The sequence below is a fragment of the Ochlerotatus camptorhynchus genome, unplaced genomic scaffold (genome assembly GCF_037179485.1).
Source record: "Ochlerotatus camptorhynchus isolate MF236.1 unplaced genomic scaffold, CSIRO-AGI_Acam_v1.1 ptg000141l, whole genome shotgun sequence".
Taxonomy (NCBI): Eukaryota; Metazoa; Arthropoda; class Insecta; order Diptera; family Culicidae; genus Ochlerotatus; species Ochlerotatus camptorhynchus.
This window is the reverse complement of record NW_027040631.1, coordinates 1,879,869-1,896,498: the sequence shown is the minus strand read 5'-3', so window position 1 is coordinate 1,896,498 and position 16,630 is coordinate 1,879,869. Positions and strand designations below refer to the sequence as shown.

Genomic DNA, 16,630 nt, shown 5'->3' with positions numbered 1-16,630 from the left:
AACTACTACGGAACCTCAGATGGTCTCACGATGCGATGGTCGAAAACGCCCTTTTTGAGACTAGCCGAGCTACCAGCAAGCGCTCGAAACATGTACCTAAATACTTAGCAGATTACAAACTTTGAATATATTAAATTTTTAAAATATTAAACGTAAGGAGGGAATGTAGGATCTAAGCAACCATTGGTTTTGTAACAACCTTAAAGCATGAGAATAAATATTCATTATCAGTTGTACCTCGGACCGAACCAGACGTTTCTACACTAATACCATAGAGGTAACTCTAAGACCACTGGGTCCCGAAGAAAATCATTATTATTTTTGACTCACTCAGTACCAGAACAACGGTCCCAAGCAGTCCCAAGCTATTTCACTCACCCCTGCATGTTCTGCATGAATCCACACACCCCTGATGTTATCTGTCAAACTTTCATAGCGAATCAAAACAAACATAGTGTAGTAACAGAATTTCAACTAGAATAGGGTACGTTAATCGTTTGCTTGGGACCAATAGGCTACTAAAGTGGTTAGCCAATTTAAAATCGTTAGTTTCGTATTGATTGTTGCTAATACCCTGAGTGAATCCAATCTTTATTTTTCTCAAATTCGGGAATTTTTCCCTGGAAAATCCTGGAAAAACCTGGGAAAACATGAGGCAAATTTACTCATCGCTTGGTTCCTGCACATTTGGCGATTATGGGAGAACTAAACTCAAATTTGGATCGTTCTCATTCGCCGTGTGTATTTCTTGTGAGTTTCTGGATGTTTTGGGTGTTTCTCCGTGTCGACCAAGCTGTCAAAACTTCAAGCGAAATTTTAAGCTAACTGGCAACCATATCACCCAAAAAACAAATCAAAGCAAAAGTAAACAAAAAGTGAGCAGCCCAGCGTTGCCAGATTGTTTTAAAGCTTATCGGTATCAAGGGTATTAAAAAATCGGTATTTATCGGTATTTACTATTTAATTAATTTTATATTTTTGTCGTTTTTGAAAGTGAAAATTTTAACGATGGTGACGACTGGGACGACTGGGGGAATTCTTTCGTTTAACGGCTTTCTCAGTATTTTTTTTAATTTAATTTTTAAAATTATCGTTGTCCTCAACTGGTGATCAAAATTGCGACCAAGTAGTTTTTTCAATTAAATATCATTATCAAAAATATGGAAAATCAGCCACAACAACGACTTAACTATTGACAATAACGACCGACAATATTTTCCCTTGAAAAAAAAAAAACACAACCCATGGCCGAAATGTCGGGCAGAGTACATCGTAGCCGTTGCAGTGTTTTAAGACTGAGAAAGCCGTTAATCAAAGCAAAATTTTAACTTTTGAACTATCATCGGAAAATTCCGGAAGAAAACTCTGGGGAATGTTTGAATTAACTTCTGAACGAAGCTGTAAAACATCAAAAAAAAAAAAAAAGACGAAAGAAGCTCTCCTGGATGAAGTTCGAGGAAAGGTCTAAGAAAAGTTGGAAAAACATCCGGGAAACTTCCAATACACGAATTGAGAAACTTGTGGCGAAAGTTTAAATAAATTAACGAGAAAAAATTGGATGTCACATACAAAGGAAGCCAGAAATGTTTCGGAAATTGGAAGTAAATTTCCATAAATAGCTACTTGCAGGGAAAGCCAGAAGAAATTCGGAAAAATCATCCAATAGCAGTCGAACAAAAAAAACCTTTGGCTTATGGTCAAACTTCCAGAAAAAGACGAAAGAAATTTCTAGGAGAATTAATTGAACTTCCTGGAGAAGACGAAAGAAACTTCCTGGAGACGCTGGCAGAAACTTCATAAACATCTGAAGAAAGTCGGAAGCCAGAACGCTTACGGAACATTCCTAAAACGCACTTACACACAAAAAATTATGATTTATGAAATTTAAAAAAAAAAACATTGGTAGAATTAAAAGTTTGCGTTGGTTCTTTTTGGTAGAAAGTCTTTAGAATTCAAAACGAAAGTCAGCCAACTGTCAATTCAAAAGTAGCTCGTTCATTACTTTTAAAAGTTGAAACTTTCCAAAACCTTCAAATCACGTTGTAGAACTGTCAATCTGAAAACCATTTTTTTTAAAAGACTCATGAAAGGTTTTAATTTGAAAGATGGGCATTTTTGTCACAATGATGTATGTTTTCATCGCAAATATGAATTCTTTTCAATTCAATTGCTGTATTCTTTAAAAGAGTAATCCAAAGAAATATTTAATTGAATTTATTTTAATTTATTTATATTTCCATAGGAAGCATTTTAAACAAGTGGTACAGTTGATATCGGAATAATTTACTCCAGACGAACTCGGTATGGACGTGCTTGAAGGAATGTTGCTTCTTGATGGTGATGATAAGAGCGGATGGGAATAGCCTTCCTTCCGGCAAGACTGACAAGGCTGCTGAAGATCATAGGACTTCAATTAATAAAATCGGAAGCAGATCGAAAGTATTTGAAAATGTCATCAACTTACCTCGAAAGCCCGCATAAGAAGTATCTTTCCAATCCTTCCACTTGTTAGCGTCGCCGCGAATTATTCGTATCGCGCAGAAGGGAAACTAGTGCACTGGCGGATGAAAAATCAGGTTAAGGGGAAAACACTGCCGCTGCTCCTGCTAGTTCTGATAGCTGCTTTCGTTTTGTTTTGTCTTTCGCATGCCAAATTTAGCGGGAAACAGAGGTCCAGTACTGTTAAAGACTTTGCAATGAAGAGGTTTTTTTTTGATAGTTTTACAACCCTTGTTCAAAAAAATTTACTTTTAAAATTACAAGTTGAAAGTGAAAGAAACACTACAATAAGTTTAATTTTGAAAATTTTCATAGTTGAAACTACGAAATTTGGGATACTTTTATTTTAATAATGCATTATTTTTATAGCAACAATTTTTATTCTTTGTGTGCAGGAATATTCCATAATCCCTCGAAATTTCTTAAAAGTTCTCGTAATTTTCCTTAAATTAGGGGCTGTTTTGGAGTTCTCTGGTCATCCTCGAAGCGCTCGGAACTTCCCCTGATTATAATAAGACTACCGGAATATCTATAATCATCTTTGAAGGTCTCTGGACTTTCTTGAAGATTACGAAATCTCTTAAGAGCTCTCACAATTTTCTTGATTTTATTGTAACATCCTAAATTTGCATGAGCCTCTCACCTGGAAGCTACTCATAACTTCAGCAATAACCAGTTTGATGTCCTGCTTTCCTCCTTCCTGGTATATTACTTGAGTCCGACGTTGGGATAAACCGAATACAACCATAGAGGTAACTCTAAGACCACTGGGTCCCGAAGAAAATCATTATTATTTTTGGCTCACTCAGTACCAGAACAACGGTCCCAAGCAGTCCCAAGCTATTTCACTCACCCCTGCATGTTCTGCATGAATCCACACACCCCTGATGTTATCTGTCAAACTTTCATAGCGAATCAAAACAAACATAGTGTAGTAATAGAATTTCAACTAGAATAGGGTACGTTAATCGTTTGCTTGGGACCAATAGGCTACTAAAGTGGTGAGCCAATTTAAAATCGTTAGTTTCGTATTGATTGTTGATACAACCTCGATCGGGTTGAAGAAAGGAAAATATGCTGGTAAGAACACTGGAATGATTCCAAGCGATCGTAAATATTCAGTTATTTAAGCACAGCAATGTATTTTCGCCCCATCTATAATCCAGATCGAATTATTTCTTGGATAGCGTTGTATATGGTCAGTTTCAAGAACCAAAGATCGATAATCTTAAAAAAAAATGAAGAACGTGCGAATGTTCCATCAGTGGAGTACCCAACTATCATTCCGTGTGGACCAATAAAGCACAAGATGGATACTCGCGCTTTTCTCACAAACTCTCCACGAAAAACTAGTCTTTTACCCCGAACACCGTTTCCCGTATCCCCGAGAACGCAACATAGATCTGTTATCGAAGCTTAGTGTATCTAGGAACACTACTGTGTTACCCTCGGTGTTACCTGACTTATAACGAACGTTGTATCCAGCTTTCCATGCTCGGTAATGGCGGTCTGTTTGTATGAATAAATGTATCCTTCACTGTGCATTTTGACACTAACTGGAGGGCGTATGTTGTTCCATTTTCTTCTGTTCCTGGGAGAGGGAAAGGGATGGGTTCAAATTCCGAACCTCTAGATAGTGTCAAAAAGCACAGTGAAGGATACATTTATTCTTACAAACAGGCCACCATTACCGAGCATGGAAAGCTGGATACGAGTACCCCGGATACTACGTATGTGTCGTCTAATTTTGCATAACATTTGCAATGTAAAATCAGACGAACATTTTCAGCTTCATAAGCAAACTTTTCCAGCATTGTGCTTTAAAGTATTGAGGGTGACGCATTGAAAAATCAATGGTTTCGCAGTATTGAAGACGCCATCATGCGATTTAATGGTCCAAATTTTGTATAGCTTATAGTATGCCATAGCAAATAAATTTCGATTTCTGAGTAAGTTATCGTGGATCGCATGCTTTTCGAGGAAAGGGCATAAGGCCCAAGCGCAATGACAGTGGAAGCGGAACGGCAGTGGCAGCGGAAAAGCCCGATCTGAGTAAGCCTACTTGTCGGATTGAAAACTAGTTAGAACCAAATCGACTTCGGTTAAGCATCTTGATGTCTTTTGTGACAACTGTCAAACTTTTCGTTTCCGTTCCGTTTCCGTCCATATTGCGTTTGGGCATATAGAGATTAGTGACGTTTAACGCCCACAGACTAGAGGGAGAAACGCCATGTAAAGTTGTTTATTATTTTCCTCTGGCTAACCTAAAAAATGTATGAAAGTAGTTCTGCCAAAATGAGTTTGACATCGATCTGTTATGTATTTTCCTCGGATATTCATTAACACCATAGAGGTAACTCTAAGACTAGTAGCATACACAGCAAAAAAAAATGTAATATCGATCAACGTAATTCAAGCTGATGTATGAAATAATGATGTAATAGCAAAAAGCAGATACAATATTACATCAATGGATGTAATTTTGTTCGCAAAATCGATGTACATCGTACAATGTGATATTACACAACCGATGGATTGACCTGGTTGCATCAGTTTCGATGTAATATTCAACAACTTTTTTTGCTGTGTAGAGGTAACTCTAAGACTAGAAGGTCCCGAAGAAACGTGCTCAACTTTTTGGCTCAGCTCTGGTACTATCTTCGGTCCCAAGCTAATCGATTCACCCCTCGAAATATTGGAAAATCCACTAACCCCTCATTTTATCTGTCAAACTTTCATAGCGAATCAAAACAAACATAGTGTAGTACTAGAATTCCGACAAGAATGGGATACGTTAATCGTTTGCTTGGGACCAATAGGCTAGTCAAGTAGTGAGCCAATTTCAAATCCATAGTTTCGTATTGATTGTTGCTAACACTCTCTCACATATCGCACCAATACATCCGGACGTGAAAATCTCTATAGAGCTTTTTGACGTTTAATCGGCGCACACTACTGCACCATTTAAATCAAACGAGTGTGAGCAAGAGGGAAACAGATTAGTGGGAAAACAAACCGTGCATTCATCCATGGGTGCTAGATAGAGAAAGACGATTAAACGTCAAAAAGGTCTACACGGTAAGAAAAAATACTGAAAATTAAGTTAAAAAAGACTCAACGTTGGGTTCTATCATTTGAGGTCCGCCGTTGAGTGAATCAGAAAAGCGGCGTTGGTTAAAATTTACTCAACTATTGAGTAATAATAAATGAACTCAAATATAAGTTTATTTTCATTGAGGTTGCTCTTATGCGCCTTTAACAATTCTAAATTCATAAGCTTTGATAGACGAGTGGTCAACACACGGGCCCCGTAGTCGCAACGTCCATGGTTCGGTTCCAGTCTGTTCCGTTTTATCATTTTTTGTCAACTTGGTCAACGTGGATTCATGATCAGGAGTACTCAAAATTGAGTTTTCTTCTTTAACTTAATTTTACCTAACCCCACGGAAGCCACGTGATGAGTGAAAGGAACTCAATTTTGGGTACTTTTTTCTTACCGTGTATACAAAGTTTTGTTGACAAAAGCTGATTAACCCTTTTTCAATTGTTGGTCTTGAAATGTCCACACTTTCATCGAAATCGGGGCCCCCCGACTTCGTTCGGTCGTCCTAATCGACAAAGCATTTTCATCCAAGTCGACCCAACTCGTCCGAAGCCTCTCTCGCGACTCGAGTCAGCTTCTCTCTCTCTCACCTAGCTTGATGCTTTTTCCCTTGCTGGAGATTTTCCTGCATCGACCTCACATCGGCCATCTTGGAGCAAGATATCCCCACATGTTTAAAGGTCTCCTACGATTCTACGCACACTATCGTGAAATCGTGACGTCACAGTGTGCCAGTTCAAGGGAAACGTGGAAAATCGTGACGCACGTGAACTCAACACTAGAGAAGGGTGTTCAATTTCGATCACCTTCGGTACGCTGTTGACGGTTGACCTATTCGTTGCGGGATTTCGCCATCAAAAAATAATACACACCGTCGGGACGGTGAGCGAGTCGACCATCGGATTGGAGAAGAAAGAAATTCGACGTCGTAGGAGCAGCAGGTACACGAGCGACGACGACGAAGAAGAAGAGAGCTGCTCTGGTTGGTTAGTGGCACTCGTCAAGGAGGAAAAAGTAGCAGCGAGCGAGTGTACAGAAAGGAAAAAACGAGCGAGCTGAGGAGCAGAGTGTGTGGTGCGTGTGTGCTTCTTTTTTGCCCAATCTTTCACGCAAAAATTCGAGTGTCCGAGGCCCTCGATTTTGTGCAAAAAGTGCGAAAAAACGGTCCCCGCGGTTCGGAATATTACGGTGGCCGCCACGTCTCGAGGCCGGAATTCAGGGCGACGGTCGAAAATCGGGTTCCTATTTTTTTTTTCTGTGCTGCTAAGTAGTAGTGCTGCGTTCCGTTTTCCCCTCGTCCTCTCTTCTGCTGGTGCGCTGTTTCTCGGTCCCGTTCCGTTTCCATCCGTCCGTCCGACCGACGACCAGTCAGCCAGCCAGCCATCATTATCCATCTTTCGTTCGATTTCGATCGTCGACGGACGGGGACGGTCGAAGGAGTTTTGCTGCGTGCGAAACGGTGCGTGCGTTCGTTGGGTTGTGTGTGTGCCTCGTGTATGTGTGTCTGATTTATTGCAACACCTTCAGTAGCCGCAGCAGCAAGTGTGTTTTGTGTGCCCGATTGAGCACCAGGAAGACGAAGAAGAAAGAGTAGGCGAGGAGAAGAGCGCAGCGGATTGTGCTGAAGGTTTTTTTTTTTTTTTCATTTTCAGTTTTTCTTCCTCTTGTTGAGATTTTCTCTCCCCCGTCCTCGATTATTGCGCTGAAGAAGAGTGGTGCAGGAAGAATAAGAAAAAGTGCTCGATCGAGCTGATTGTTTGTGAAAAGAAGACGAAGAATCAACAAAAGGAATAGTGAAGGAGGAGGAGGAGGAGAAGAAACAGAAGGAAGAAAATCTCGATGTGAACAAGAAAAAGTTCTTTATTTTTCTGTGAATTTTTCCCCGAAGATCCTTTCCTGAAAGCCATCATCCAGAAGGGCGCAGCCAGGCAGAGGCAGGGATCGATTTGTGTTGCGTGTGATTTGAAGCCAAAACAAACCACAAAAGTGCTCCGCTGTCAGTGACGCAAGCAGACAGCAAAATGAATGAGTTTATCGTGGCCGGAAAGTATCGGATCATACGGAAGATCGGTTCCGGATCGTTCGGCGACATCTACCTAGGCATCAACATTACAAATGGCGAAGAGGTGGCACTCAAAATGGAAAGCCTCACGGCCCGGCACCCGCAGCTGATGTACGAGTACAAACTGTACAAGGTGCTGATCGGCGGCGTCGGAATCCCACACATTCGGTACTTTGGCCAGGAACGAAACTACAATGTATTGGTAATGGACCTGCTCGGACCGTCGCTGGAAGATTTGTTCAACTTTTGCAGTCGCCATTTTACGATCAAAACGGTGCTTATGCTCGTCGATCAGACGATCGGCCGTCTCGAATACCTGCACATGAAGAACTTCATCCATCGGGACATCAAGCCGGATAATTTCCTCATGGGCATCGGACGGCACTGCAACAAACTCTTCATGATCGACTTTGGCCTGGCGAAAAAGTACCGGGACTTCCGGTCGCGCATTCACATCATGTACCGCGAGGACAAAAACCTCACCGGAACGGCCCGCTACGCTTCGATCAATGCCCATCTCGGCATCGAGCAGAGCCGCCGAGACGACATGGAATCGCTCGGGTACGTGATGATGTACTTCAACCGGGGCTCGCTACCCTGGCAGGGCCTCAAGGCGACCAACAAGAAGCAAAAGTACGAAAAGATCTCCGAGAAGAAGATGTCCACCCCGATCGAGGTGCTGTGTAAAGGCTTCCCGGCCGAGTTTGCAATGTATCTCAACTACTGTCGCAGTTTGCGATTCGACGAGGGACCGGATTACATGTATCTGAGACAACTGTTCAGGTAAGTCCAAGAATACCCGGGCAAACAGCTGTTTCCCTCTGTCTTTGTCTTTCGTTTTTTTTTTTTTTTTTAGATTTCGACATCCAGAGTGTACGGTTTTAGATTTTTTTTTTCTTATGTTCGGTTGCTCTTCCATTCCATTACACTTGAAAATGTACATTTCCTTGGTTTCCTTTTTAGTGATTCGTTCGTGGGTTTCGCGCAAATTACACTTAGCTTCGGCCTCAGTCTGTGCAATAAGTACATTAGTGACGGTGCCGTAATAATCTTCCCAGATGGGTGTCCATTTGCTAATGCATCGATTAGCAATTCCGGTCCAAAATTGTGGTTGGGAGCCATTTTCCTGCTTTTTCTTGGAGCAAATTTCCAATCCGCTAAAAGATCCTTCGACAGTATCGGGAATTGTTCTAGGTTTGAACCGGATTAGAGCAACATTTGTAAAGGTTATGAATTAAATTCGGCATTGGGAAAATCAATTTAATAAATTTCTACCAAAACTCCAATTGATTTGAAAAACTTTAACAAGGCTTGAATGCAATTTGAGTGTAGTTTGAAGTAAGAGATTTTACCAACCAAGAATCAAGTTAAAATTTAATTAAAAGAGCACAACAAATGGTGATTGTTTAACATTTAGTTCCTCTTAGTATTTTGTATCCATACTAAGAGGAATTAAATGGAAAAAAAAAATCATCATTCTCTGCTCTTATGAATACCAATAACAACCCAATTAATAACTTTTTGAATTTAAATGCATTTCAACTCTACAACGTCGACAATTTTCAAATCACCTAGAAAAATATGTGTGCTTTCGAGAATTTTAAAAAGTTCCGGAATTGTGAGAACTATAATTCCTCAACTCCGAAAACGCTCGATGCTGCTGGAATTTCTTATATTACCCGAAAGCTGTAGAATTCTCAAACTCCAATACGCTTCAGCCCAATTCACATGCTGACGCCATCTTACGGATGAGACCAAGAAAACCTTGGAAATTTCTCTTTTGATCTTATCCACAAGCAAGGGCAGGGATGCCAGGTGTATTTCGAAAAAATCTTCAACGATATGGCCGAAATGTTTTCACAGTTACTTTACAAATTTGCGACCTGAAGCGGAGGGTGCACGAAGTTAAAATTGCAGAGATTTATGAAACTTCTTTAGCTAGGCCTTTACAGAGGCTCAGGGAAGTTAAGGGAACATCATTCATTTCAGAGAACTTTGATGCTGAGTACTGCGAACTAACTCAAAATGCTTGTCATCTGGGAGCCGAGTCAAACTGTCAAACGGGAGCCAAACATTCAAAAGAGCTCAGAAGTCACGTAGGTAGTTACTGTTTGAACCACAAGTAAAGGTGTTGCCACCTACTATTTTGCCACAGAGAGAACAGTTCTAGACCAACAATTGAAATAAGCGGAACAACCAAACGTAAACTAACAATGCCATTCGATAAAGGAAGTTTCCTCTATCAGATGATGGTGTTAGGTTGCTTGGATGTGCTTTGATTCTTGAGGAATTTGCGTTTAAAGCCATTGTTTACGTTTGGTTGTTCCGCCTATTTCAATTGTTGGTCTAGAGTTCTAGGCTAACATTTGAAAAGGGCGTAACAAACGCGTAGCAAAATATGTTAACAAACCATATTTTGCCACATATAGAGAGAACAGTTCACAAACTACTCGATAACACGAAAAAGTAAAAGAAAATATCACTTCAAATCATCAAAAACGTTTCTTCTTTCATATTACGTATTTTCAACATTCACCTCTATGATACATCTGGTTGTTACGCCTTGCACCAGAACTACGAATTATATTGTTTTTATATGCCAAACGTACTGATTCTGTAGTATCTAATCACACCCGATTCATTTGAAATGCATCCTATTGATATTTCACGTGTAAACAACGCATTTTCCTATACTTATTACACGACCTAACCGTCGTCATATTTCAATCACCGCAAACTTATAAAAGTTCGGGGACCTTGTTTTAATTTCAGGCACTTGGTTTAAGTTTAATGAATCAATAGTTTTAGGAATTTCGGTACATGTTTAGGAAACTTAGATAGAACCTCAGGAAGCGAAACAAATCAACTAGAAGTTCAGTAAATGAGGAAGTGCAGTGAATTTTGTAAAAATTCAGGAAACTTCGTAGAACATCGGAAATCTTTGTACAAGTTCAGCAAACTTCGTGGAGCTCAGAGAATTTAGCAGAAGCTCCAAAAAAAGTTAAAGTTCAGCAAACTTCAAGGAACTTCGTATCAGTTTAAGGAACTTCTACTTTAGCTTACTTTAAAAAAAACTCAATGTACTAGGATTTTTGGGAATATCATTTCAGGGATCATCCCAGATGATCAGCAATATTCAGGGTATTTTCTGTTCGGAGTAGTTCATAGATGTTCTGAGCTCTTGGTAGAATTTGTTTATTTGTTATGTTTGCATCAACAGACTAGAAATAGTCCCAATGATGTGTTTTAAAAAAAGTACAGAAAGCATTGTCAAGTTACTAAAAATGTATAAGTCTAAAATGTTACACTTAGCAGTTGGGCGTCAAGCGCCTTCGGTCAGCAAAAACGGCAGAGAATCTTATCGGTGAAGCATATTCCGTGTCAAATGGAAATCGAACATCGACGCTACTCGGTTGAACACTCGCTGCAAGCCGTAAATAGCGCTCTCTAGGCTATAATTAGTTCGAAGAAGTGGAAGTCTTAGCATACGACAGTTGATTCTATCTTGCAGAGTATCGGCGACGGTTAAGACTCTGAAAACATCTCTTCGGATACGTAAGGGCTCGACATTGATCAATTGGCAGCGATTTTCGTAGCTTGGAAAACGAAGTGGGTATCTCCAGTGGGCAGCTTACGGAGCGCGAAGCGAAGAAAACGTCGTTGAACAGATTCAATTCGCTCGGCCCCATTATTGTAGTTCGGACTCCAGACTGCAGAGTAGTATTCCAACGTAGATCGTTCGAGAGAGCAATAGAGCGATTTCAAGCAGTAAATGTCTGTGAAGTTCTTAGTAATCTTGAAGTCAAAGCCAAGCGTTCTGGACGCTTTGTCGACGACATACGATATATGGTGTGATTATGTCAGCTTTGAGTCTAGAAAAACGCCTAAGTCTTTCACGCAATGCACCCATTCGATAGTTGTGCCTAGTAGTTGGTAGTTGAAAATAATCGGTTGTTTCTTGCGTGAGAAAGTAATGATTGTACATACACTTAGCTGGGTTGACCACCAGTCAGCAAAGATGTCAATCTGATTTTGGAGAGAACGGCAGAACTTTCAGATCGTCTGCAAACGATAATCGTGGCCCTGTGATAACATGGTGAACGTCGTCGAAGTAAAGGAGAAATACCAATGGTCCCAGATGGCTACCCTGAGGTATAACGGACTTTGCGCAGAAGGTTGCTGAACGACAAGTACCCAAAGTGACTGTCAGTTGGCGCTCTGTGAGGTATGACATAACCATTTCAAAAGATTTCCACCGATCCCTAGTCTATCAAGCTTAGCGATCGCAATTTCGTGACTCAGCTTATCGAAGGCTGCCGTAAAATCTGTGTTAATAACGCAATCAAACTGCCTGTGATGTAAGACGTTAGGCACAGCAGGTTCGTAGTTGTAGAACGCCCAGTTATGAATCCGTGTTGATCTATACTTAGATAAAGAATAATCGCCGGAACACCATCGGGGCCAGCCTTAGCTGAAGTCTTAAGTTTAGATGCTGCTCTAGAAATCGCATCTGTAGTGGCGTCGACAACGCTACGCATGAGATTAGCGGAGAGTTGCTTGTCTTCAAACACACTAGCAAATTTGGTTGAGAACAGGTTGCAAATGTCTCGTTGTTCACCATTAAAAATCATGGAAGAGGGTAAGCCGACTTCCCTGCGTTGCTCATTTACGAAGTTCCAGAAGGATTTCGGGTGTGGTTTTGGCCGCCGTTGAATCCTCCTTTGATAGCGTTGAAAACAGAGTCGACTTGACCGCTTATACTCGTGGTTTAGTCTGACATAGTAGCATTTCAGCGGCAGTAAATCTTAGTTCATTTCAACGAGCGAAGATCTTTCGTCATCCACGGGACGCGAGAGTCGATATGGATGATCTTCTTGGAAACGTGCCTGTCAATGACATATGACAAGACGTGAGAAAAGGTTTGTGCAGCAATGTTGACGTCTACAGGATCTAGAATATTCTCCCAATCAAGGTTAGACAGCACATGGACAATTTTGCGATGGTCAGCTCTACGGAAGTCATATGACACGTTATCGATCACGATAACTAAAGCAGGGTGATGATGCACTTCCTTGACTAAAGGTGCCGTGGTGAGGTAAGGAGCTGTATCTCGAGCACTAACAAAGCAGAGATCCAGGGTGCGGTTGTTTTCATTCAACAGGCCATTGATTTGTGATAGAATTGCGGTACTATAACTGTCCAGGAGCTGGATGGTTCCTACGTGGAAAGATGAACGGAGGACAAAAGAAACCACTATGGGTTGGAGTCCATGCAATATCCGGTTGGTTAAAATCGCCAATAACAATAACTTCGTCGGAAGGGCCTGCTTTGTCTGAAGCGACCAAGACCGACAATGTGTGTCAATAAGCTCCAAGTCACGGGTTCGCTCTGGAGGGATGTACACTGCACAGAGAAGCAATTGACGATCACCAAGTTGAATAGCCACCCACACTTGTTCAACCGTGTTCCAGGAATAGTCCTCGATAGCTTCTGCTTTCAGCTTGGAATTAACTGCGATAAGGACGCCTCCCCCAGTAGTTTTCGCAGCGAAATATTTCGTAGCCAGCACCAAAGACGTAGTTTGAAATGGTTCGATAATTGAGTCATGTTTCGGTCAAAACTATAATGTCGTAACAGTGATCCACGACGACCAGATGATAATCTTCCACGAGGTCGTTCATACCCGTTCTGATAGTAAATCGTTAAGTCCGACCTCCGCTGTCCGGGAACAATGGAAGGTTCAGCGCTTGGTTGCATTTGGGAGCTGATAGATGTCACTTGACGGAGTAAGGATGTTCGAGTAGGGTCGCTGGAAACCAAGATACTTTCAGGCGATAATGAATTCGAGAATTTAGAAAGCTTGGAAACAATATGTAACTTGTTAGAAGTTGAAGTAATTTTCTGATATCCAGGAAACATGGTATAAATTATATGAAATTCGTACTTGTTCAGAAAACTTTATAACAATCCAATAAACTTCTTTGAAGTTTGGGAAAATTTCACATCATCCTTCTGTTGGATGGCCTGTGTTTTGACCGCTTGTATGATCCTGTTATTGGAAGGAGATTCTGAGTTATCCCGTGGATGCACGTGGATAATGTTGTCCACGGTTTGGCCCTTTATACAATGGCAGGTTGAGTATTATTATGAAACTTGATCAAGTCGAACAGCGAGGATAGTCCACAGTTGTCTTGCTACAGTGAGTGGTAGTTCCATATCATCATCATGAAACTGAGTGTAGCAAAAATTCAAATGCCGTATCTCAGATATCTTCTCAGGCGACACATTGATGAGGAAATATTTAATTCGAAATAGCTTAGTTGAAAACTCTTTTAAGACTTCCGGTTTATCAACTGTTCAAAATTGATTGTATGACAAAAGGTCGAATGACAAAACACTAAAAACTCCGGATGACAATAGGTGGAAAAACAAAAGATCGAATGAGCAGAGGGACCAAAGGTCGAATTATGAAAAGGGGGACAAAAGGTCGCGAGGTACAAAAAGCCAAAATATTAAAAGGGGGACAAAATAAAAAGGACGAATGGACAGAACGTCGAATGAAAAAAGGGCGAATAATTCAAAGATTGACAACAGGTCGAATGAAAGGTTATTTTTAAGGACACTGGACAAAAGGTCGAATGGGATAGAAAAAAACAAGTTGTTAACTGGTTACTGGTTTAATGCAGAAAGAGAAAAACTTCAGTTACTGAGTCAGTATACATAGGAATATTCAAAATTCATGGTCTACTGCCTGTACATATTTGTTAGCATACAGATGGTCTACATTCCAACACCCCCTCTTAGACCCAGCGTGGATCGATGCTTCAGGAAAGCGACAGCAGGTAGGCCCTTCGTGAAGATGTCTGCCAGTTGGTCTCCAGTAGGAATGTACTTCAATCTGATAACATCGTTCAGTATACATTCCCTGATGAAGTTGTACCGAATATCTAGATGCTTCATCCGTTTCTGTTCCCGATGTTCTTCAGCGATGTGAATACAGGACTGGTTGTCCTCGTAAATCACCAAAGGAGAGTTCAGGGAGATTCCAAATTCGGTGAGCAAATTTCTCAGCCAATCGTTGCTTGCTTCCGTGTGGTCCACGAGATAGTAGTACCATAGACTTGCAACACATAACCACTCGTCGAGCGACGGTTGTCGATGTCACTGCCCCAATCGACATCAGCAGATCCAATGAGCGGGTCAGCACCTTCATCGCGACGATATTCTAAGCTAAGCTACATGGTCCCCGTAGGTAACGCAATTACTCGCTTCCAATGCACATCGGTTGCGTTACTTTGGAAACGACTCAAGGTCAGGGCGCGACGATAGCATCAGGTAGGTCAAGCATCCTATGAGCTCCCGGTACGGATTTTAAGTCGCTTCCTCACCATTCTTCTTCCTCTCCAACTTGAGATTGGTGTCCAAAGGATATGAAGCTGGCTCACAGCCAGTCATGACGAAACGCTTCAAAAGGTCCAAAATGTATGTACTTTGATTCAATAGCAACATACCTTCAGCCATGTTGTACTAAACACGCAAGTTTTTCAGCTCTTCCATGTCGTCCATCTTGAATTCTTTTGCCAATCGTCGTATTTCTTTCAGGCAACTAGATGCCAAGATGATATCGTTGACGTACACAACTAGATACATCTCAACACCGTTCATATTCCTCACATAAAGGCAGCTGTCGTATTGTGAGCGCTGGAACCTTAACTTCAGGGTAAAGCTGTTGAAGCGCTCAGGCCATACAATGTTGGTCAGCCTGCATACTTTGTCCCCCTTCTCAAATCCTGGTGGTTGACGTATGTACACGGTTTCTGACAGGTTCCCGTTGAGACGCCGTACGCACATCCATCTGATGCAAATGGAGGCTTTTCTGTACCGCCACCGCCAGCAGGGTCCTCACAGTTGTCATACGGACCACGGGAGCATATGTTTCCTGATAGTCGTAGGCTTGGCGCTGTGAGCATCACTTGGTTACGAGCCTAGCTTTGTACCTGTCCGAATTCTTCACTCGATGAATCGTGAGCTTCGTCTTCGGAACCATCCGAACTTGATTCTGCATCTGGATCACTTGTTGACTTCTCTTCCAACGGTTCCAGGCAATCGGACACCAAATGGTCATTGGTGTATACTTCCTTCCGAATCCTTGAATCCGTTTCCTCGATGACAGGATCCCAAACTCGATATCCGTTGATTGCATAGCCAATCATGTAGCACACTTGACTCTTAGCGTCGAGCTTCGTCCGCTTTTCCTTAGGAACGTGACAGAACGCCTTGCTTCCGAAGACACGCAGTCTAGACACATTTGGCTTGTGTCCGAACCGCATCTCGTATGGCGGTTTATTCCCAGCCAAGGCACTAGTAGGACAACGGTTGATCACATGCACTACTCCCTCGTTCCATGATCGTCCTGTTCATTTGCTCAGCGACTCCGTTCTGTTGCGGTGTGTACGGCACTGTCGGTTCCATCACGATTCCTGCTTCTTCACAATAGGTGATAAAGTTGGCATTAATATACTCACCGCCATTGTCGCTTCTGAACCTGGCGATTCGACTTCCAAAGTGCACCGTAGTCATCGCAACATACTTTCGGAAAGCATCCAGACCATCAGTTTTCGATTTCAAGATGTACACCGCCGTGAAGTGGCTGAAATCGTCGATGAAACTGACGAATATCTTCTGGCCATCCCAGGACGCTGGTGTGAATCAACTCCAACGGACGGGCTGAACGAGGCAAGATCGCATCTTCAAACGTGAGCCTCGATTGTTTCCCCATCATACATGATTCACAAATACCTGTGTCCGGCTTCAAACTTCCACCAATCTCGATACCTTCGACCATTTCGCTTCGGATGAGCTTCACTAATCCAGTGTTTCCGATGTAACCGTAGCGGCGATGCCACAACGTTGACCCACGGGTGATGCGTGATTCGCTTAACAGAGAACACATTGACATACAGTCC

The 16,630-nt window shown here is 41.8% G+C and overlaps 1 protein-coding gene across 2 annotated transcripts in view; it reads left to right on the top strand.

The window, feature by feature from the left end:
- Window positions 1-6,521: 6,521 nt before the first annotated feature.
- Window positions 6,522-16,630, top strand: part of LOC135700757 (casein kinase I-like) — a 95,062-nt gene continuing 84,953 nt past the window's right edge. The window contains exons 1-2 of one of the 2 annotated variants that reach the window (XM_065221391.1): window positions 6,522-6,676; window positions 7,491-8,447. In XM_065221391.1, coding sequence (XP_065077463.1) covers window positions 7,624-8,447 — 824 coding nt within the window. In that variant the 5' untranslated portion in view covers window positions 6,522-6,676; window positions 7,491-7,623. Of the gene's footprint in view, window positions 6,677-6,873; window positions 7,230-7,490; window positions 8,448-16,630 lie in introns of those variants that run through there. The other variant, XM_065221390.1, reaches the window with a different exon arrangement.